General features: G+C 32.2%; 4 protein-coding genes across 5 annotated transcripts in view; 3 read left to right on the forward strand and 1 right to left on the reverse strand.

Moving 5' to 3' along the window:
* Positions 1-57: 57 nt before the first annotated feature.
* On the forward strand, positions 58-1,638 carry LOC111003073. Its single transcript, XM_022273434.2, has 2 exons — positions 58-876; positions 1,225-1,638. Exons 1-2 carry the CDS (start codon positions 58-60, stop codon positions 1,636-1,638), a joined length of 1,233 nt encoding a protein of 410 aa, XP_022129126.1.
* A 144-nt stretch (positions 1,639-1,782) lies between these two features.
* LOC111003078 lies at positions 1,783-3,957 on the forward strand. Its single transcript, XM_022273438.2, has one exon. The coding sequence runs from the start codon at positions 2,064-2,066 to the stop codon at positions 3,831-3,833; it is 1,770 nt and encodes a 589-aa protein (XP_022129130.2). The 5' UTR covers positions 1,783-2,063; the 3' UTR covers positions 3,834-3,957.
* Positions 3,958-3,963: 6 nt separating this feature from the next.
* LOC111003072 (coiled-coil domain-containing protein 38-like) lies at positions 3,964-5,827 on the forward strand. The gene has a single exon (XM_022273433.2). The coding sequence runs from the start codon at positions 3,982-3,984 to the stop codon at positions 5,677-5,679; it is 1,698 nt and encodes a 565-aa protein (XP_022129125.2). The 5' UTR covers positions 3,964-3,981; the 3' UTR covers positions 5,680-5,827.
* A 73-nt stretch (positions 5,828-5,900) lies between these two features.
* LOC111003035 (ADP-ribosylation factor-like protein 4C) overlaps positions 5,901-22,728 on the reverse strand; it is a 37,625-nt gene continuing 20,797 nt past the window's right edge. For both annotated transcript variants that reach the window (XM_022273382.2, XM_022273381.2), the window contains 2 exons: positions 14,667-14,718; positions 5,901-7,872 (listed from right to left, as the gene is read on the reverse strand). In XM_022273382.2, the coding sequence (XP_022129074.1) occupies positions 7,181-7,810 (630 nt within the window). In that variant the 5' untranslated portion in view covers positions 7,811-7,872; positions 14,667-14,718 and the 3' untranslated portion in view covers positions 5,901-7,180. The remainder of the gene's footprint in view (positions 7,873-14,666; positions 14,719-22,728) is intronic.

Consider the following 22,728-nt stretch of genomic DNA (forward strand, 5'->3'; position numbering starts at 1 on the left):
ATATTGATATCATTTGTGAAAATAAAATAAGATTCTTCTAAAGAAAGCTATAGTACAATGGAGAAGAAAAGAATTAACAAAAGAGATAAACATCCCAGGGTAAAGCTTCCTCTAATAGACGGCACCAGTTCTGATGTACGTACAATTCTTGATACAGATCCACATTTTTACACTCTCATTGACGGAAGACCCATCAGGCCAAACAAATCTATACTGAAATATAAACAGGACATACGAAATATTACCTTAAAACGAACTGTGTACGGCTTTTTGACTGATGAAATATTACGAATAGACAGAGAAATTGAAACAGAGAGGAAGAAATATGAAACAGCTTCGAAACATTTTGATGAATATCAATATAGCTTTGATAAGTTCTTAGCACACGATAATAACAAAACAATAGCAATCATGAGAAAATCTGATAACCTGTCAAAAGATTTGATAAAGCAAGTTGAAGAACATAAAGCAACTAATTATGAATACGCAACACTAAAATCTAAATTGCAATATATAGAAGAGACATTACAAATACTGGTTTCCTTTCAATTTTTTTTATATAACGCAGCTCCTATTATGTGGCGAGAAACAGTGCCAAAGCCAGTCGATAAAGCAGATATTTTTGAATCTGATTCAAATATATTCTTAAAAATTGATATAAATGCCGTTAAACTAAGATTAAGTCAATTAGCACAGCCGTGTCTTTATTTCGAAACTCCTATTCAGTTGCTTAATGTTTTCAATACTCTTGAAAAACAGAATTTGAATTACTTACTAGTGACCGAGGAGTTGAATGCGGAAAAGCAACAGTTTCTAACGTCTGTTCAACGCCTGAAAATTCTGATGGATATGGAATTAAACTTTATTGAACAAAAGGTATTCTTTCTTGCCTAATTCTTAAATAGTATAATATATTGAGTATTTATGGCAATTGACTTTAATTATGGATACTTTTACACTCGAATATGTTAATACTTCTATATGTAAGTACTCAGGTATCTGTATGTCCTCATTTGACCAAGGCATCCTCCAAATCCCGCCATTCCTGTTCCTATCCACCTTCTAAATTATCTTCCTCTTTTGTATTTATTGTATTTCCTTGCTCCACTAATTTCTGTATTGCAACTATTTAAGATAGAGTTTTTATTGAAATTAATTAATCTAAATTGTTGACCGTTTTGTTACAATAGGCATATAAACGCTTTTCTTCATATTTTGTTTCAGATAAAAGAAATAGACGATATTATCAAATGCAATGTATCCAGAGAGTTAGAGCTCAAAGATGCATTTTATAAACTTCTTAATAAAAATATTAAGTATTTAGTATCATCTAAGACAGCTCTTCAGATTTTCAACTATGTTGAATTTGCTTTTGAGGAAATAATTGCTCCTAATGAAACCAACCTCAGTTCTCTGGAAATGATGTATTGTCTTGAAAGAGAATTTAATAATATAATGATAGATTTAACAGCATTCGATTTAAATGATGTTAAGGTCATAGAAAAGGAAATATATAGCGAAGGGGTTTCACAAATTATAAACGCTAAGTTGGCAAATAAATTGCTGAAAAATGTTGATAAACTAAATAAACGTATGAAATCAGCATATGAACCCTCTAAGAGACCTGTTAAACATTAAATCTTCGTTAAGTATAGTTTTATGATTCATTTTTTTAAATAAATGTAATAATATTTTTATTTTAGTATAAACCAAACTGTAATATGCTTAAGCATGGTGTCTATTAAATTTGTCCCAAATTAAATGATCGTAAGAGTTAAGTATATTTTTTTCGGATTGGACGATACATAAGACTGTATTGAGCTGCGTCTATGCATTAATCGTCTACAGGACTTCACAAAATCCAGTACAAAAACAACACAGCCACACTCAAAGTAGTTGTAGTACTATAAACCGACAAAATCACATATTATTTTTCTAGCATGTTATAGATCTGTCAATTGCAGTGTCATTTAGAAGACACAAATCAACAATTTTGTTATGTATTGAGGATTTTTTTAATAATAATTGTAAAAATATTTATTTGATATAAGTAGTTTTTAAAGATGTCGTGTCTAAAGGAGGAGCGGGCACCTATACGCCCATTAAAAACGTTGGACATTATCTTTCGTCGCCGTTATGTTCCAAATACACAACATTACTACACTAATCGAGTTACTGCTATCAAGAAAGAGGAGAGTAAAATTAAACCATCTCGGCCGTTTGGAGTTCCAAGATCTGAAAAACTTCTCTCTTACATAAAGTATAGTGACCGGAATGAAAAGTTAATATCCAAGCGACGTCTATCGCAACCTCTCCATTTGAAAGACAATTTAAGGATTGCAGCTACGAGGGATATATCTAAGCGACTGTACTTACAGGAGCCTCCTGATGATGTAGAAACGGTTTTGAAGATACACCCCGAGTTCTATACTGTGATAGAAGGACGCCCTTTACGATGTTTTGATGATATAAAAGTTTACGTTAGTAATATCCGTAATTATGCAATGAATAGACAGCAGATTGGATACAGAAGAGACTTAATATTAAAAATAGATCAAAGCCTGGCTGAGGAAACTGAAGAGCATGACAAAATTATTATAAAATTAAAGCAACATATTAAAAACTTTCAAAAGTTTTTGACAGAAGATTATAAAAACGCATGTGCAAAGGTAGCTAAAACAGAAAAAGTATTTGCAGACTTGGTTGCAAAGAACTCAGAGTTTTTGGGTTACGTGTCAAAAATTACTATATTAAACAATATTTTATTTAAATTCGATGCCATAAGAGGTGTTTTAAAAATTTACAGAAGCTACTTAATATTCGTTGCCCCTCTTTCTTGGAGACAAAAATATGATGAAACGTTGAGAGACAGAATTCAATCAATACAGTTTGAAGCAGGTGAATTTGTTACGGATAACGATTTAGTAGAAACTATGGATATTGATAAAATGATAGAAGTAGCTAAGCAAGAGCTTCGAAATCCTCTTCCTGCAAACATTTATTTTAAACGGCCTGAACAGATGATGTATTTATTCAGAATAATGGAATTACAAAGCCGGGAATACTTGATTCAACTTTCCAAAACCGATGCGCCCTTTAGAATTTTACAAGATCGTATAAAGCAATTGAAACAAGTGACGAAACAAGAACTTGATCATTTTCAGTATTACATTAATTTTATCAACAACGAAATAGCGAGAGAAACATTCAACGAAAATTATTTAAGAGATAAATTCTTCAGAATCTTAAGTACCACATTTTACGATAGTGTAGCAAGTCCAACTACATTAAAACTTCGTATATGTATTGAATATGTGTATGAACAAGTTTTCGGTAAGTGTGAGGAAGGCCACCAAAGTATACAAGATCCGATGAAAATATTAGAAGTTATGTATGAAGATTACAATTTGCGGTTAGATTCTCTGGACTTTAAGATAGTCAATCAAGCACGAAGCGATTTCTTTGCGCAAGACTTAAAAACTATGACTAATGCATATAAAGCTCAACGCGAGTTAAGAGCTTTTAGAGAGATGACAAATGCTATGAATAAAGCATTTTTACCACCAGCCAATTATACTAGGCCAGTTCTCAAGAAATTTTTAGATAAGAAAAGCAGAATTGCGTTAGCAATTACAGAAAGAAGAAAGTCACAAATTACGAGTGGAGACAGACCGAAACAAAAGAAATATAAAATAAGTCCAGAAGAAAAGGAAGGTCTACTTTTCTTTACCAATTGGTGTGAAGGTACTAATCCAGCACCTTATTTGGAGGAGTACTATAAGTATGTTAAACCTTCATTTGAGTGGGTACCTCGTAAATCAATTTTTCCCTAAAACGATTTTATTGATTCATTTTTTTAAAACACATGTAAACTATTCATTAAATTGGCAACTCTAAAAACACGATGGCTTTTTACTGTAACATAGTTTTTTGAATAATACTTATTTTCATTGTTGTATTTTGTTACAAAGATTGTGGAACATGAATTCTAAATATCGTCCTTCCATGGCCATAGAAGTAAAAAGGCCACCGCAATATAAATATGAAGATTTAGTTACAATGAAGCACGAAAAAAAAATAAGACGTACCGATAAATTCTTCGCCAGTAAAAATGTTAGTAAATTTAATATACCCAAGGAGGAAATAATGCCCGTGCGTAAATTAAAACGAACAAATGTTTTATTACCTTTTAAATTATTTATGAAAAAGCAAGACAGTATTCGATTTAAGAAACGTACTGCTATCAGTATATACGATAAACATAAAATTTATAGCCGAAATTTAGAAAACTTATCCTGTATTGAATCATTTGTAAAAATAAATACCATAACAGACACAGATACATGTTTCTTTAAATGTGCTAATGGTCGTCCTTTAATATTTAAAAACCCTGTCTTCAAATCTTTGAAGCGTTTTTATAATGATTATATAAGAATACAACATGAGATTGCATACAAGAAAGATTGTATCTTAAATATTCATATCAATAAAAGGAATGAGGAACGTATTTACGATATGAGTACACGACGTGTTATAAGACAAGTGAATTATTTTGATACATATATATCCGAAGATTATCGCAATTCGATGTCTCTTTTAACAAAATGGGAACAACTGGAGCAAAAAGTTGACTTAAAAATAAATGAACTACATAATTTAGCTAATGAAATGTTCAGTATTAAGTCTCGTATAATAAGTTTAGATTATCAATATAGTCAGCAACAGAAGTATGGCAGATTTTTATACTACTTATCTCCACCAACATGGCGATTAAATAATAGAGAGTTTGCAAGATCGGTAGAAATTGAAGCTAAAGGTTTTGACTATGGTGAGTCCCATGATGAAGATACATTTGCGATAATATTTGAAAAATTACGTAGTATTTGTTTCGGGCAGCCGATAAAACCTGTACTGTACTTCAATTATCCTCAAGATCTTATAGAAGTTTTCGATACAATGGAGAATCAACAATTACACTATTTAACGCATGTTACGCATTTAACGCCATACATAGAAAATTTAAAAGACAACCTACAATGTCTTAAAGATATTATGGAACAAGATAGTGTGTTTATCTTAAATTCGGTGAAGGCGTTTGAGACAAATTTACAGTTTTATGAAGCAAAGTGTTCACACTTAAAAACAAAGTTTTATAGAATATTATTTGGAATGTTTTACGAATCAGTTGGTACGTTAGACGTCTTAAAACTACAGCTACATTTAGAGTTTTGTTTCGAGAAGGTTCTCCTGGATAGGCCACTGAACATGGGTATAGTTTCGATGGCAAAACATCTTGAAAGTTTTTTTGTAGATTACTCATATCGATTGGATAATATACATAGTGAAACAGTACGTCGAGCTGTGTCAAAATATCAGCAGATGGAAAACCACAAAATGGTTCAAGCTAAAAAAGCGTCTAAGGAACTACGACTTTTCAACCGATTGGAAACACAAATACTTCGTGCTCATGGTTTTGGATTTCCTAAAACTTCAAGTTCTCAAAAAATTATTGGAAAAAAAAGAGTTATTAATTGTTTACAAAGTAAAGTCAGCCCAAACTTGGGTGATCTGAAGAAACACGAGTCCTTGACTGCGGATGAAATAGAGTATTTGGCGCTTTTTACTGACTGGACTGAGAACGAGGATCCAGCTAAATATCTCCAACGCTTAAGTAGATAATAAAGGTACTTACTGGCACTGTTCAAACAAATTATTAGGCTATTCGATATTTGGAAAAAACCTTATTTATTATTTTCTAACAAATCTTTGAATTTGTGGCGTTGAATTTTATATAAAAACAAGTGTTTGATTATTATATAAATACAGATTAAATATATTTGGACTTTATTTGTTTTGAGACAGTATTTTAGTATATCCATGTGAATAATAAAATAAAATCCTTTTAATAAAAACAGACTTTATTAAGGGAATCCATATGTAGAAAGAACATTAAATGTACGAACAATACAATAATAATGCATCAAGTGTCAATAAAATAATCTTTTTAACAAAATATAATATGACCTACACTTACAAATGTTTGGTTTCTTGGTATTGACGAATAACTACAGGTTACGGAATTTACATATTTACATGGGTCTTACAACAAATTATAGTAGAAGCGTTATTTAATATAATAAATCTAAACATCTCCTAATAGCTCTAAGAGTAAATAAATACTTACTTAATTCACCTATTCAAATGATTAGTGTTGTGAAATAATGAAAGAACAATCAGAGATTTAGCAATAAAAATTCACACGCTCCTAACTATATGTACACCTTATGTACAAGAGTTACAGAGAAAACATCCAAAGCTCTTACAATAAAGCCCAAAGATAAGAAACAAATCTTAAAAGTAATATTTTTGGATCAAAGCTGAGTTGGAGAAAGTTCGAAGAAAACGATTTCGGTACACATTACCAAAAATTCGTCGTTTAACGTTAAGTGAATTAATATATAAGACGGATCAGGTCAACAAATAAGCCTTTGAGGATTTATAACACAGATAAATAACAATAATTGTTTTTAACAGTAACTACTGGCATCTTTCTAAAGAAGCTTCTGGAAATAATTTACAAATTAATGTGATTGATCTGCAAAAATTAGGCGCACTTTTTGTCCCGACAATCTTGTCGTCTATGTTGCATAGAAGTCATTTACTTTATCATATAATTCTCGCAATCAAACAACTCGCAGAAGCCAACTAACTCAACGTGCTATATCTATATTTTTGACTAAAATTATTTGTTTTTATACTATTAAAAATTATTTTAGTCTGTAATTAATGGTCCCACACAATTTTGTGAGCCAAATTAACACCTTTGCTTATCTAGTTAGCTTGTATTTAAGGATTACATAATCAGTCCTACATTCATGACACAAAATTAATTAGCAATAAAACCTCATGAGCTTTCTCATTTCCTATCTAGCTATTTTCAAAAGAAAATGACTAGTTTCTATATTAATTTATCAAAATATTCGTTTCCTTCAAAATGTTCAATATAACTTGAGCAACATTATGATGGAATATTTTCATAAGACGTTACACATCTAGTAAAACAATATTTGGTGTTCCAACCGTGGACGTGGTTAGCGTATTCATACCACGTTGGTATGAAATGCTTATTCGTTCAATATTTGATAAACTTTAACCATATAGCCTTAGCTGTACAAGTAGTTTATCTAACCCGCTTCTTTTGTAATTTCGCAAGTTTTCTTCTCTTGAGTATCATTTCATATAACGCGTCCAATCCTTCGTGTAGACCTTCTCCGGTTATAGCGCAAGCTGGCTGGACGTGCCATGAATGTGCATCTCTAGATCCGTGAGGGGAGGAAACTAATTCATGAAGTCCTAACAGTTTCTCCAGCTCTCGTGGTTCCTTTGCCCCTGGCAAATCTTGCTTATTGGCTAATACAAGTATTGGCACACCCGTGTTATCTGGAGACTTTGCTGTTCGTATGAGTTCCATTTTAGCTTCCTCCATTCGCTCTACATCTACTGAATCTAAAACAAATATTATTCCGTCTGTACACCTCGTATAAGATTTCCACAGAGGCCGCAGTTTTTCCTGACCACCGACATCCCACACAAGAAAGTTGACACCCTTTGACTTTCCAATTGTTCCTTTAACTTTCTCGCAGTTAAAGCCAATTGTGGGGACTGTGTTCAGATATTGATCGAATTTGAGTCTGTAAAGGGCGGTAGTTTTTCCCGCGGAGTCAAGTCCAAGCATAACAACGTGTAAAGTGCCTTGCGCGGATGGCAGCGCGTCGAGCAGGCTCGAATTTTTGCCCATATTTGCACCCATGCTGCGTTGCGATGGGTCCACTATCTGACACTTTCATTTGATCGCAGCATTATGAGCGCAACCTGAAATGATAGAAATACATAATTAGATTTTTTCTAAATGTTATATTTTTTTTGAGACTTTTTGAGACAGAGCTACCGAAACTATTCAAAGACAAGTAAGCGCCGGTTCCCAGTAAGATTCAAGATAGAAAAATCGATAAGGTCTGTTACTATTACACATTCTCATAAAATTAAAGCCAAAGCAAAAACTACGAGCATCAAAGCTCATTTTCGAAAGGTAGTACTTGAAATTTATTATGCATCGTAACTCGTAGCGATACTTAAACCACTTTAATAAGCAGTTCAGTACCAGACAACCTATATTAGAATTCAATAACGGTGCTCGACTATAGAGGTGCGGGTGGAGGGGTATAAAGAGTATACAGACAAAATGTCGCCACGCTGCCCTTATAGACGTTACAGACCTTTCACAACTTGAATGAAGTACGGGACAAATTGATGCTCGTTAGATTCTTACATCTACATTCTAAAGTATTATAAATATTTCCTAGTGATATAGTTTTTACTTGTGTACAATAAAATTATAAATTAAACAAAGTTTCGTTTTAATATAACCTTATCAACTAAATTACTAATTCTATTGAAGATAATAATTCAAATAGAATCGAACAATGTTCCTCTAAACTTTCTGTTTCTAAACGGTTCTAGAGTTTTTTTTAACAGTGATAAAACCAGATAGATGACATTATATTTTTAACCAAAGAAAAACTTGTATTTAAAAATGCTTTAATGCTGCAATGAAGAGTAGGATCGCGTCAGCATCAGTCGGTTCGACGACTTTTTGCACGGTTTCTGCGTTCAGAATCGCGCGGGTAACTTCGCTTGTTATTTTTGACTTTGTCGGCCAACGACCTCAGCGCAGTACAGCAGACAGAATTATTGTATTAATACATTACTGTACCGTAATGCATTTAATATTTTTGATGAGAAATCTAACTACATTTCTAATAATATAAATGAAAAACATTACTGTTCTTGCTTTTAAAACGCAGAATTTGATAAATCTCTAACTATGAGGTATTTTGGTTGCTAATATTGAGTGCGTTGTTTCATGTAGGAATTTAATGTATACTACAATTATTAATCCGAAAAAATAGTGTTCGGGAAATTCCTTATTTAAATGGGAATCACGAATGATTATTGGTTCACATGTACTGCTTCATTTATAATCAGCCACAAATAGTACAATAAAAGTTTGACCGAGTTATGTTTCAACATTTTTAATTTGATGGATGAAAGTGTAAGCTGATTAGTTGTAAACAGGTGCAGAATCAGGTTAATCTTCTGTGTGGTTTCCTTTATTTAAATTCGAGGTCATTGCAAACGGATCCTCAACATGACCGGCCAACTAGTTGCTGAACTTGTCTAACTACTTTTGTTTTTATTGGGATGGTTTCGATAATGTACACTTTTATCTCTGACCTCGTCGTTAGCCTACATTTTATTTATCACTTGTTTCGTAATATGAGCCTGTCGATATGGGTCTTTTATTTTCAAACGAGCTAATGCTAGCTTAGCAGAAACAATTAGGTTACTTATCATAGTGGTAAATCTTCATCACCTATAATAAATCTTTCCCGCGTTTTAAGCATGCTAAGACACAAATCTGACGGTATCATTACATTAACGAAACACTTGTATTATATTTGAGGGACACAGCACAAAGCATATAGCAGAATCAGATGGGTATACGCATAATAGAATTTTGAAGTGGTTACTCCTCCTCTAGCCCAGTCATATTAGGTAAGAAAAGGGGTCAACCTCGGAATGAAAGATAATAAGCTGCAAATTGGTATGAACCTTTGTTTTGTCATTCTAAATGTTGTCTCAAAAGTCACAATCGTTATCGTGTCCGCGTCTTAAGATATTCAAGGTCAAAGGTCACAAAAATCGGTTTTTCGCGAATATCTGGCTTCCTATCGGTTGAATGAGATTTGCATTTATTATAAAAGTTGTAGGCTATAAAATTCCCTACAACTTTTGTTTAAACTTTTTTTTCATACGACCAACCGTTTTGAAGGTAGAGCGCGAAGTGCACATCGTACAGTCATATACGGCCTAATGCAAGGTCAAGCGTGAGTTATGATTATCAGTACGTTATAAAGTCAATTATTTACTTGGAAATTTCAATTATTAAACAATGCCTATTATTTATGTACTAACTATTAATTATTTATATTTAATTAAAGTAAGTAACTTGATTATTTATATATAATTATTCATATTTAAGTATAAAATATTATTAATTCTGGATTATATATTTTAGTTTTATTTTAAGTTAACACGACATTATATATCTTTTCTTTAAAACGCGTAAATTTCTCAATACTTATATACCTGGAAATACTTGTCCCTACCCTATGCCCTTTTCTATTCATTGCCGGGACAGATGTTCTATAGTAATCAAGGCCACTCTCTCCACTTTGTATGAGTCAAGATTATTCGTTAGTTTGAAATTGTACCGTTGCAACTCCTCGTACCAATATCCTCGTACTAAAAAGCACATTTTATTTTTACACGCATTCAGTGGCTGTGACATGACTTCTGCGCTATTTAAAAAGGAAAAAAAACTGTTACTAGAGCATTGGAAAAATTCCTGATTTAGATAAACTGGTGGAAGTATTTCAACAAGAAAACTGCCCAAAACAAACATTATTAGAAAATGGAGTGCGCATCTTGTTGGCATTATATAATGCTCCAAAATCTGAGGACAACATTGATCATTTCCGCTACACGCAATTCATCAAATTTACAAAACTAAATAAACCTGTACAACTGTCAACACTTCCACCAACAAGTGTAGCAGCTCATCAACACATAAAACGTGTCTACTACCAGATTCAAACGTGGTTAGGGAAGGACTTAGAACCTCAAGAATGGGGCTGGATGCTTGAAAATGAAATCCTGGAGCCCATACGAACGTTATTATAGTTATTACCTCCAGCACCAGCCGAACTACTAAACGTAATATTTTGCAATTGCAAAAATGGTTGTGGTTCCCGCTGTGGATGCAGAAAATCAGGGCTACAATGTTCTTTAGCTTGCGGCCAGTGCAACGGACAAGCTTGCCTCAACGCTTCACTGTATCCAAGTAATCCCGATGAAGAAAATACATATGATCCCGATATTCTGGAAGGTTTGGAGATGAACATGACAGATAATGAGGATGATGACAATGAATCGAACATTTTTGAGCGACAAGAAGAAGAAGAAGACGAAGAAGAAGAAGATAATTAGCTTCCATTTCCAATTTCATTACAATTAAAATCAACAAAGATACTTTTGATATTTGAACTCACATTTTGATAAATGTATATTATGCCGTATTTAATAATAAATAAAAATATGTGTAAAATATATACTCTTACTATCATTTTAACTTAAAATAAAACTAAAATATATAATCCAGAATTAATAATATTTTATACTTAAATAGTTAAATATGAATAATTATATATAAATAATCAAGTTACTTACTTTAATTAAATATAAATAATTAATAATTAGTACATAAATAATAGGCATTGTTTAATAATTGAAATTTCCAAGTAAATAATTGACTTTATAACGTACTGATAATCATAACTCACGCTTGACCTTGCATTAGGCCGTATATGACTGTACGATGTGCACTTCGCGCTCTACCTTCAAAACGGTTGGTCGTATGAAAAAAAAGTTTAAACAAAAGTTGTAGGGAATTTTATAGCCTACAACTTTTATAATAAATGCAAATCTCATTCAACCGATAGGAAGCCAGATATTCGCGAAAAACCGATTTTTGTGACCTTTGACCTTGAATATCTTAAGACGCGGACACGATAACGATTGTGACTTTTGAGACAACATTTAGAATGACAAAACAAAGGTTCATACCAATTTGCAGCTTATTATCTTTCATTCCGAGGTGAAAGCCCTAATATGACTGGGCTACTCACCGCATATGCTTTTACTACCATATTTATTTATGTATTACTAGTATTGAATTATAAATTAGTATCACTCCTCATGGTGAGAGAAGTCAACTTGAGGTCGTAGTCAGGTGAAAGCCTTAAAATCTTCTGTAATAACTACTTTCTCTATTTGCCCTTAGGCACACCCAAACGAGTTGTATCAGAGTAGATAGGTATTTAAATAAAATTTATTGGATTTTAGAGCATTATCCTTAAGCTCATCGTTGTTACATGCATATAGAAAGTAGAAAATGATATTTCCTTATATATACTCCTAATAAATTGCACAGCCCTTCCGGCTTAACAACTTATGAGATGACTATGCATTTTTGTAAAGATATTTTGTATCGCTACACTTTCTCAGATACGGCTTTCGAGTTTTGTAGAAGAAAATAAATTTAAGCTACTTTAGAAATTATTATTAAATTATATATTAAGAATCATATATTGTACTAGCGACCCGCCCCGGCTTCGCACGGGTGCAATGCTGATACTGAATACACTACAGAAAATCTGTGAACGTTGTATATAAACATGTGGGTTATCCGTAAGAGATAGACATATACCATCAGGGACTTTTCTGTAGACCTTTTCAATGTGTACAATACTTAGTACATTATTTTGATAAAACTCGTAGGGTAGGGTGCCTGCGTTTGCAATGTAAGCGGAAAAAATGTAATTATTTACGATAACACATTAGAAACCTCAAAACAGTACTTCCTCTTGAATCACTCTATCTATTAAAAAAAACCGCATCAAAATCCGTTGCGTAGTTTCAAAGATTTAAGCATACAAAGGGACATAGGGACAGAGAAAGCGACTTTGTTTTATACTATGTAGTGATTTTGTACCACCTTTTACTATACCACCATACCCAATGTATTTTAAATATACGGTTCAAATTATAGCTATCTCTTTTACGTAACTTCATAAAACAGAGACAGAAACTTGACTGATTTTATTACGGCCTTAGTCCCATACTGAACATGTCCTTAGAGACTTCCGTATACGTCGATGACCTGACACTATTGAGATTGCTAGAGCACTAACCTACTGAGTTACAAATATAAGAGCTTTAAATTTACTAGCGGTACGTACAGAATCATATTTTATTTATTCAAATTTAACTTTAAAGATAAAATTGTAATGGTTTTTGTACATAACTTATCATAATAGATTTTATCCTGACTGAGTATTTGATATAGTATTTCGGGTACACATATTCAAAATAAACTAGTGGAATTAATCCTTTTTAAAAGTCAGGGTATCTCCAGATGGGATTTAAAAAAAATACATTGTGTACTACACGATAATTTGTATGAGATTACGATTTTAATCAAAAGAAAGAACTTTAAGACTGAATAATAACAAGAACTACTTTTAATCCAAAATACGTGAGTGTTAATTTTCTATTAAAATATTGTCCAATATAATTTACATAAATATTTAATCATAAAAAGATGAACTTTCTCTAACTTTCTACGAAATCTTTCGGTCCGTTTTTTGTGTCTTTTTGATTTGATCATTCTTTTTAGTTAGCACCATATACTACTACTCTACTCTTTTACTTTACTTTTAACAGTAAACTATGAAATGCAGCCAAAACATTATATCACCTTAAAAAAAATTATATTATGTATAATTATTTAATTCTTCTTTATTAAAATTTAGCCATTAATTCCACATTGCATTCCTAAGTCGAATGCGACCCTGATACAAAAACTGTATATGCATAGCCAGTGCAGGCCGAGAAGCAGAGATGCTACTGGTACTTAGAAATCGAAACTTCGAAATATACGGATCAGGTGATACAAAAACTCAACTAGTTATGATCGCAATGGTTAAGAAAAACCAGCGCTGGAGTTGATAGTTTCACATACCCTTATGCTCGATATTACCAATGGTTTTAATTCTCTGCCCTAGTTAAAATTATTATGCAAATATTATTGAATTATACAAGTACGTTGCACTCAGTGCATATGTAGTTTGAACCGTTAATTTATGCAATGGAGTAACGGGTCGATCTAAAATTTATGAAATTCGATACAAATATAATTTATTTAGGTTAAGATCATTAGCATCTCGAGTGGTTCCGTTTATTTACTGCTTCCTATCAGCTCTTAGAATACAGCGGTACGCTGTTCCTATAGAGACAACGATATTGAGATTTTGGAGCCCGAAATCCACAGCGCTCTCGACAATAAAAACTACTTAGAAGCTCCATACAAGAACGTGGGGAACATATCGCTTTCAGAAATAACAGAGTACGGGAAGGTCTTCGAATTTAAATATTGTAATATGTATGTCATTTTTAATGCTGGTTTAAAAAAAGCATATTATAAACAAATGTTGATTATTAAAGCTGTTGATGATTATCAAACGGTAGAATATTAAAATGACAATAACGGCAGTACAAAACTCTATTATTTTGTAAACGCTTTTTTCTCGACATATACTTAGATTATTGGCTATTCTTTTCAGACTGAATTTTTCTATTTTTATCTGAGCTCAAAAAACCACAAAACAAAAATATTGTTTTACAATAATGTATATTGAAAAGGACCTGTGAAAACATAAAATACGTAATGTTGTGAAACATCTGTAAATGACCACAAAATGAAGAACAGTCAGAATTTTCGTGATAACTTAAAGACCATACATAGGTACCTATGTATTGTATGTTATATATACTATAACATATAACATATGTCCTGGAATTCCAGAACCATATAATCAGACCCTGTCTGGTAAACGTGTCTTCGAATTAAATTATTGTTGAGTGAATTAATCGGAGATAATACAAAAACGAATTGGGAACCTTTTTATAATAATAAATATACTCACGTTTTATATAGACTGATATATTCTGTTAAGTTTGAACGTCCCGGGTTAAAATCTGAAACAAAAGATGATAATATAGCTTAATGTAAATATTTACGAGCGAATACTAGATAATAGCGGATGGCAATTTCCGTATCCTCCCCCTCACGTAATTATGAAAGATGAGGACTTCCACCTTCCTCTTCCTAGACACGTGCTGATTACGGCAATTACACTGGAGTTGCCCCTATATTTACCGAATATAGTTACTCGGAGTTCTTCATTACGTGTTAACAATTACTAAGATGTTAATTAAATTTAATGCACTCGTTACCTAATCGGGTATTTATTTATAGCTGGTACATTTAGATATTATACAATATATTTCAATAGCATTACGTAGTAAGGGAACAGAAACTATATACACGAAAGCTAGTGAAACCATACTTTAAGTCGCGGTTGAATAAAAAGTTGTGATTAAAGAAATTTTAGAAGTTGAGGTAAACTTCAAAACTAATATGACAGATCATTGTTATTGACTTTAGTATATTAGCTTGTCATTGTCAGGATTGTTCTTCGTCTGTTAGACCTAATAAATTCTTAATAAGAATATCGCCCCAAAATAAATGAATTATTATGTAACTAGATACATTAACCAAGTGATCAGATTGACTGGGGTGTAAAATACTACAGATACAGGAACATCACCCAAACAATTTATAAAAATATATAAATAACATTGGCGACTTACAATACAAATTAGTTGCAAGATTACTTTATATAAATCCACGATCACAAATTGCCATATGTTTTTATTGTGTTTTATCGGCATGTTACAGTAACACATTTGGGACTGTTGTACGGCTTCTTTAAGATCGTAATGGGATTAATGAAATGCGAATGCTTTAAATCAGAGCATATATTCAGCTGCATGAAACGATTATGACTGGAATTAAGAGAGACAACAAACGCATTCAAATGAAGTCACGAGTGAGCGCGTCGAGATGAGAACAATGATACCTAACGGATTCCATTTCATTTTCCACATCCGACGTTTTAGATAAATTTTTGATACGCCGCGGAAAAACAGTCGATTGGATGTTGGATTAGAGATTAATCAAGGTAATTACCTGAATTGTTCCCTCACGTCTACGCATAATCGACTGTGTTCATTATTAGCTATTGAATTATTATCATCACTATAGAATGAGAAAATTGTATGCGGTATTTGTAGTCCAAACTACGCTTGTCCCTTGTCTTTCTATCTGTTGTTGTAGGTAGTAAAATTTTTATTAGTAAACAAACAGGGATATAGCCTTATGATAGCAATGTTAATTGAAATTATACATAATGTTATTATGAAAGCGACGCAAAGAGACGCATATAGGTAGGTTAAAAACTCAATGTTAAGGACATGTTAAAAATGTCATATAAAAATATTATTTCATGTTATATAACTGTGTCGTTGACATTACCTACATATATTTAAGCTTATCACCGTATACGGCACGTGCAAGGTACAGTTTCCAAGATTTGTTTCAGTGTTATCGCCATGACGCAGTTTAATTACTACGAGGAACGTGAAGTTTCTAGCTATGTGCAATGTTCTATGTTTGTATCTATTTGGTAAAACATTGCACATATTTATGTGAGAATCTAAACGACGCAATGTTGGAAATAAGTTTCAAACAATTATAAAACGTAAGTAATTGAAATAGACGGTGAAAATCGTAGGCTTAAAAACATATCTCACATATACAGGCTTATTGGTTCGACAATTTTCCATAAGGAGGTGTGACTGGAATTTAAAATGCGAGAAGAAAATCGATGATATTACAATATTTTTATGAGATGTTTTTCACTAAAATTACAACAACAAAAAAAAAAACGTTATGAAACTTGGCTTGCAGTTTAACCCAGGAGTTTTCTTAGCTCTCCTACAATGCATAGGAACTTATTTCAAAGAAACTTAAAGGTCAGATTACAAAGGAAGCAGGCGGAATCGAACTAAACGTTAAAATTTCATTTAAAAAAAAACGTATGTACGTAACGTAAATTTTTGTAAAATTCAAAATTTCCATTACATTAATTTAAAACGATGTGAATAAAATAAAATTAAGCCATTGTCCTCATCGTTGGATAGGAATTTTGAAGATAATACTTCTGCCTGTAGACGTAAAACGAGAATCAAAGGTTTTTGTAAATATTTATATTACGTATTTAATAAAATCAAAGCATGAAGATGACGCAGATGTAAGTAAAAAAATTGTTTGTGTAAAATACGTGTCAATTTAATAATATCCTCATATAATCACTCCATGGGATTCTCTGCTTGAAATGACGTGTTTGTCATCTTGATGTGAATAACCGCTGAAGTCAACGAAATATTACTTGATACCCACATTTATCAATGTAATAGCATTACTTCATTGTTGTATAGTCTATTATCATCAGTGACGTTTGTTACTAGGCATCGATATGTTGAAATCTTATTTGGCAACTCTCGATTTGCGTGTTGTAATATTTTATTCTGACGTTCGAAATTTGAATATGTATTGCCGTATGACTTATTGCACTCGTATCTTTATTTTCAAAGACAATATACGTAGATAAAAATAATAAAACAAGAAGAATACAGCTACCAAGTTTTAAATAGAAAAGTTTGTAGGTTGAATGGATGTCGGAGTAAAACAGGTCGAAAGGTCCTTGTTAGGAGAGCCGGTGTAACGGCTCCCACACTCTAATTATTTGACTTTTAATTAATTCTTATTCGGTAGGAAACTTTTTGAATATTCATTGCGTTTCCTTAATAGTTTTATGTTTATTGGACTATACGTGCAGCGATTTAATTTGATGTTCGAACGTTAAGTATAAGAATAAGCGAAACACACGCCCGGAAGTAAAGATTAAAATGGTCAGCGATCGTTTGACCTAACTACATCCAGGAGTCTATTAATGAATTATAATCTTTAAGAGGTTCACTATGAGTTTTATTTAAGGAGTGCGATAGAGTTTTAAATCGTGCAACTTTATCACGAAAAAAACTTAAAATTGAATTAATAAAATCTATATGGAAAAGATGAGCAATTTCATAGAAATAAAGGAAAATACGATGATACATTTAGCAAAATGACTAGTAAACTAGACACCAGTATGGAAAATCGATACGTCGAGTTGTCTCATATTAACCTAAACGAATTCTTGGCGAAACTGTCGTTAGCTTTGTGTTAAAGGTACTGTTACACGACTCTTTTGCGCTTAGACATTTTGTTATCATATATAAATTCAAGACTGTTCAGCGATATCCAAATACATAAACATCGATGAATTTATTTGATACAAAGATAACACGATCGATCGTTACAAGACGCACGCCAATCGTTTTCAAATGTAAAAGTATGCCATAAGTATATTTAAGTGTCACAGTAAGTCACCGTTACCTATTACCCCAACGGGGCCGAACCGCAGCGTCGTAGTCACGTTCATTTCGCTTTCCATTCCACTTATGCTCCATTGATAACTAAATGTTTGAACAGCTTGATTAAAACTTCCTGCCGAGCAAACGGTATCAACTTATGGGCCATTAAACTGCACCAAGATCCTTGATTAAACTTTAGTCTGCTGTTGGCGTTGTTTCTAGAGTTTCGTATTTCAACCCTAGAATTGTATGTCTCGGAAAATAATATTGGTGCATTTACAAGCGCGTAGTTAGGCACCCAATAAGGATGATTACATCTTAAAATTACATCATCTGTCAAAGTTTCTAACTACGTCAGAAACTGTATATATATATACTGTATGAATGCTTTATTAGAATTGAGTGTATATAAAGGAATCAGCCCTAAAACGTATATTTGTACATAAGCTTTATGTAGCTTCCATTGAAATGAAGCGAATTATTATTTACGAAGACGATTATATACGAAGACGGTGTTTCCCGATTATCTTTCCAATTGACACCTGAAATTCTCTTTATTAAGGTGATGAGGCTTTGCATGCTGCACAGCTTAACACAGTTAGACGACCAGATTTTTCTATACTCATTGAATTCTAAACAAGTGTCTATTGATTATAGACACTGAAATCCATTGTATTTCAAGTTTAGTCTTGACATTTTTAGTTTTATCGTTTTTTGGGAGTTACCTACGTGTCGTATAGGCTCTTTTACCTCGTGTTCCCTCTTAATAGGCACCATTGATTACCGTCGACCTTGGAGGTTACCAACACCGTGCGAAACGCTCCAGCGCAATCGTATAATTACGAGAATGTTTTGTATTGTACAATCATATAGCATTTACTAAATCCGAAGGTCCCACGAATTGTCTATGTGTCTTCATAAGGTATATCATAAAATAGTAGTGTCTTTTATACTCAAATCGATCAAAATGCAGGCACATCTGAGCAAGGAACTTAATTTGTATATATACCATATATTACACAATTTACAAGAATGAGTAATTGAATACAAAAAACCAAAAAAAGTTTTATTTTGTCTGAACACGTTGTTCTCCAAAACTACTTAAAGCTTTGACTTACCACGTGACTGACGGATTCAGACAGAAGTTTCCTTTAAATAAATTCTTTTACTTGTCTCGTCAGACAGTGTAAAAAACCTATTTCAGTACACATGTACGGGGGTGTCACCCCTCACTTATGTCAACGTTTTCAAGTTCCTAAGAATCATAATTGTATACGGTGCTCGTGTGCTACGATTATGAAAAACATTTTTTTTTTAATTTAGTCTATTTCTCGGCACTACACAGATCGCACATTACACATTACAATAAAATATCCAGATAGCAGAGCACTTGAACAATGCTAAATTTGTAAGGCGTATTCTCTATCCTGTGACACGAACACACGATATATCCCGGTGGTGCATCAATAGATTTCCTTCCATCTGTGCACAGATGGAAAACGTCAGCAGATTCAACGTATATCAGATACCGATAAGTAATTATAGTTTCAATATAACAAATGAAGAAATAAGCTAACATCAATTATACATATGGCTGACTTTGCCTACTATAATACTGGTTTTAAAACAGACAAAACAAATACTTAAAATGGGTGTTAATCGCTAACACATAATTTGATTTTATCTGAGATTCACATTACAAAGCAGAAACCTTTGATCAATTATAACAAACTTGTTAGAATTAGCATTTTTAACAAATTAATATTTGTTCTTGACTTGTTCATGGACTAGGTATATTATGACTTCATAATATTGTTATTAATCTATTAGATTAAAATGTTATGGATATTTCTTTATTATGATATATGTTAAATAATAAGAAATTGTAATAACTATTCAAGTATTACAGGTAATTTAATAGACAATCTCAGAGGGGCTTGGTTAAGCTTACTTACATATGGGAGTCATTGTTAGCAAGTCTGGATTAATATCGTGATTCTGAATATAAATGCTAAAGAAGAACAGAAATCGCCTTATATTAAATTCTTAGAGGCGTATGCAATTAATTCGTTCCAGTAATCTAGATTTATATGCAGGTGTTTATGCCGTAAAACAGGAAGTAAGATATCAAATTAAAATATCAAGTACAACTTAATTATAATATACTATGTTAATAACCGATCGATATTACTATCTGCATAAAAATTCTTCAGCTTTTTCTTCATGTGAATGTATCAGTATCTGTCAACGAAAACAAGTTAAGTCGATTCTTTATATTCAATCACGAGTGATATACTTTATTGCATTTAAGGAAAATCAAAATTCGAATCACATTCTTTTTTGTTATGAAAATATGATTTATGATTTATGTTTTTAAAATAAAAAAGTCATAGATAATAAGGTTGTTAAAAATATTTATCAAAACCTATAAAAGTGTTTTCGACATGTTAAAAATTGTTCACGTTAAAAGATGGACGTAAATACTGAAGACTGAAATGATGCATTCAGATCTCTTACATATAAAAATATAGAGGAATATGAGACTACAACATTTAGAATTTTCACAAATCTCGCTTGAATACATAAAACTTAAGCTGTTTGAGAAAATGTAGGCCAAAGGTTCAGTCAAATTCTTCACCACAAAGTACCTAATTTTGTTGGCAGTACAGCCACAACAGGACATTTATGAGGGACATAAAACATCAGACTTGACCTCGATGTCTTAGACGTTGTTGGGTCGATTCAAATTGAAAGGATATACTGAAATAAAAACTATGTAAATAATCGTTTGGGAAACTGATTAACATGGGGTATAGTTATATATGTTACGGACAATAGGCTCAGCGCTGTGGAGACCAGCAGCACCATATATGTATAACATAACACAAAACCAGAGATTACAGTAATTTTATTTCTTATCTTCGAAAGATTTTGTGAATTATATTCAAGGTAGGGAAATTCATTTTGTAGTTTAGAGTATTTTGAAGATAAGATAAATATTTCAACTCTGTCTTTTCTTACTTTTAAAATGTATAATGATTTATTATTATTTACAGTACGGGCAAAAATGTTGTAGGTCCATGTGTCATATATAAAATTAGTCAAGTAACTGCACATATAATAATATAACTTCAAGAAATGGGAAATCGAGACCGAAGCTAAAAGGTGTAATTTTAACGGAGCTATGTAAAGATTAACTACCGTGTCATTTATGTAGTTAGTACATACTTAGGTGATACATTTAAAAATTATATATCACTAGGTTTTCCGGCTTACCGTCAAGATTAAACAAATTTTCCGACTTTTCCGTTCATTAATTTACAGAACCAACATGTAACACCTTCAATAAAAGAAGCTTTAACATCTGTTTAAAACCCCAAAGGCCATATTATTCAACGTTAATAGGTCATAATTATCATATTTTAATTAAATATAGCCATTATTTGTGTTAAAGTACAGTAATAATCTATGGATATTGTGGTGCTCTAAGGATTATGCGTGGCATTCGCGAGTACGTTTAGGCGTAATTATAATTAAGTTTAATTTTTGCGTTTTTTTTGTAATGACAAAACTTTCCCTGTACCACTTGGGAACCATTGTGTATTATTGTACACACGTCGGATATTTTTATATTTATATATCGTATGTAGGTAACCTGTAATCTCATTTGCAAATGAAGAACAACAGGTCCGCGATTTGCGGTCAACGACTCGAGAAAATGCATCCTGATAATATATTGCCGTGAGCATTTTCGTCTGTAAGCATTTATTGCGATAGCATATGTAAAAGTAAAGCATACTTTACGAAGGCACTTGGATACAGATTGAAAGTCATCTACGACAAGTATAAATGTTAATGCAATAATATTTGTATGATAAGTTACTGAAGTCTTGGGCTAAAGCTATTCCAAGCCATGAGGTTGATCAAAACACTTTCACATGAGGCAAACTTGTTCAAAAGGAAAATAAATCGAGACGAGATACGCAAGAATCATTAACCTTGTGCAGATAACGAAAAATATCAGAGAAATAATAACTGTTATTACGGCAAATCTTTTTGTATAGAGTGGATCGTACCTTTGTCTTAAGTACGAACAAAATCACAGGTTATAAGAGCTCGCCTTGCACAAGGGCATTTTTTTATGGATATTCTGTTTTGCAACTATCAATACAAGGTTTTGTATGTTTTTAATGTGTTTAAAATTATCTTAATTGACTTCATAGCAATTACCGAGTTATAAAAATATCATCAAAACCGTTTTATTTTTCGGCAAATAAAAAATCTCCTTGAATTTATTGTATACTCGCGTACATAACAATATGGAATAAGGTGCTTGTTTCAAGAGAATGGTTACTGTTAAAATTTATCAGCATTGTACCACTTTTACACGTGCACTAATTACCATTACATATTATTTATTCGTTATTTTTACTTTGTTTCTTACTACATTGCTATCTGTTTATTATATTTAGACAAATGTGTACGTGCCTAATCCACATACATGCTAATAAATAAACATACAAATTTATTAAATTTTCGTAAACTATGGAGATTAGAAGTCAACAATTTGTTTATATTAAATGTCATTCAAATTTGAATGAAAGCAGGTGAACTGAGTAAATCAATTTAGGAAAAAATGATTGCCGTTTTTTTTAATTTCGAGCTCCG

Source organism: Pieris rapae, chromosome 4 (genome assembly GCF_905147795.1).
Source record: "Pieris rapae chromosome 4, ilPieRapa1.1, whole genome shotgun sequence".
In the NCBI taxonomy this organism is placed as follows: domain Eukaryota; kingdom Metazoa; phylum Arthropoda; class Insecta; order Lepidoptera; family Pieridae; genus Pieris; species Pieris rapae.

Bases quoted from the DNA above. Each gene is read 5' to 3' on its own strand.
- LOC111003073 (XM_022273434.2), top strand. From the start codon at position 58: ATGGAGAAGAAAAGAATTAACAAAAGAGATAAACATCCCAGGGTAAAG. The intron at 877-1,224 runs GTATTCTTTCTT...ATTTTGTTTCAG, and splicing joins TAAACTTTATTGAACAAAAG to ATAAAAGAAATAGACGATAT.
- LOC111003078 (XM_022273438.2), top strand. From the start codon at position 2,064: ATGTCGTGTCTAAAGGAGGAGCGGGCACCTATACGCCCATTAAAAACG.
- LOC111003072 (XM_022273433.2), top strand. From the start codon at position 3,982: ATGAATTCTAAATATCGTCCTTCCATGGCCATAGAAGTAAAAAGGCCA.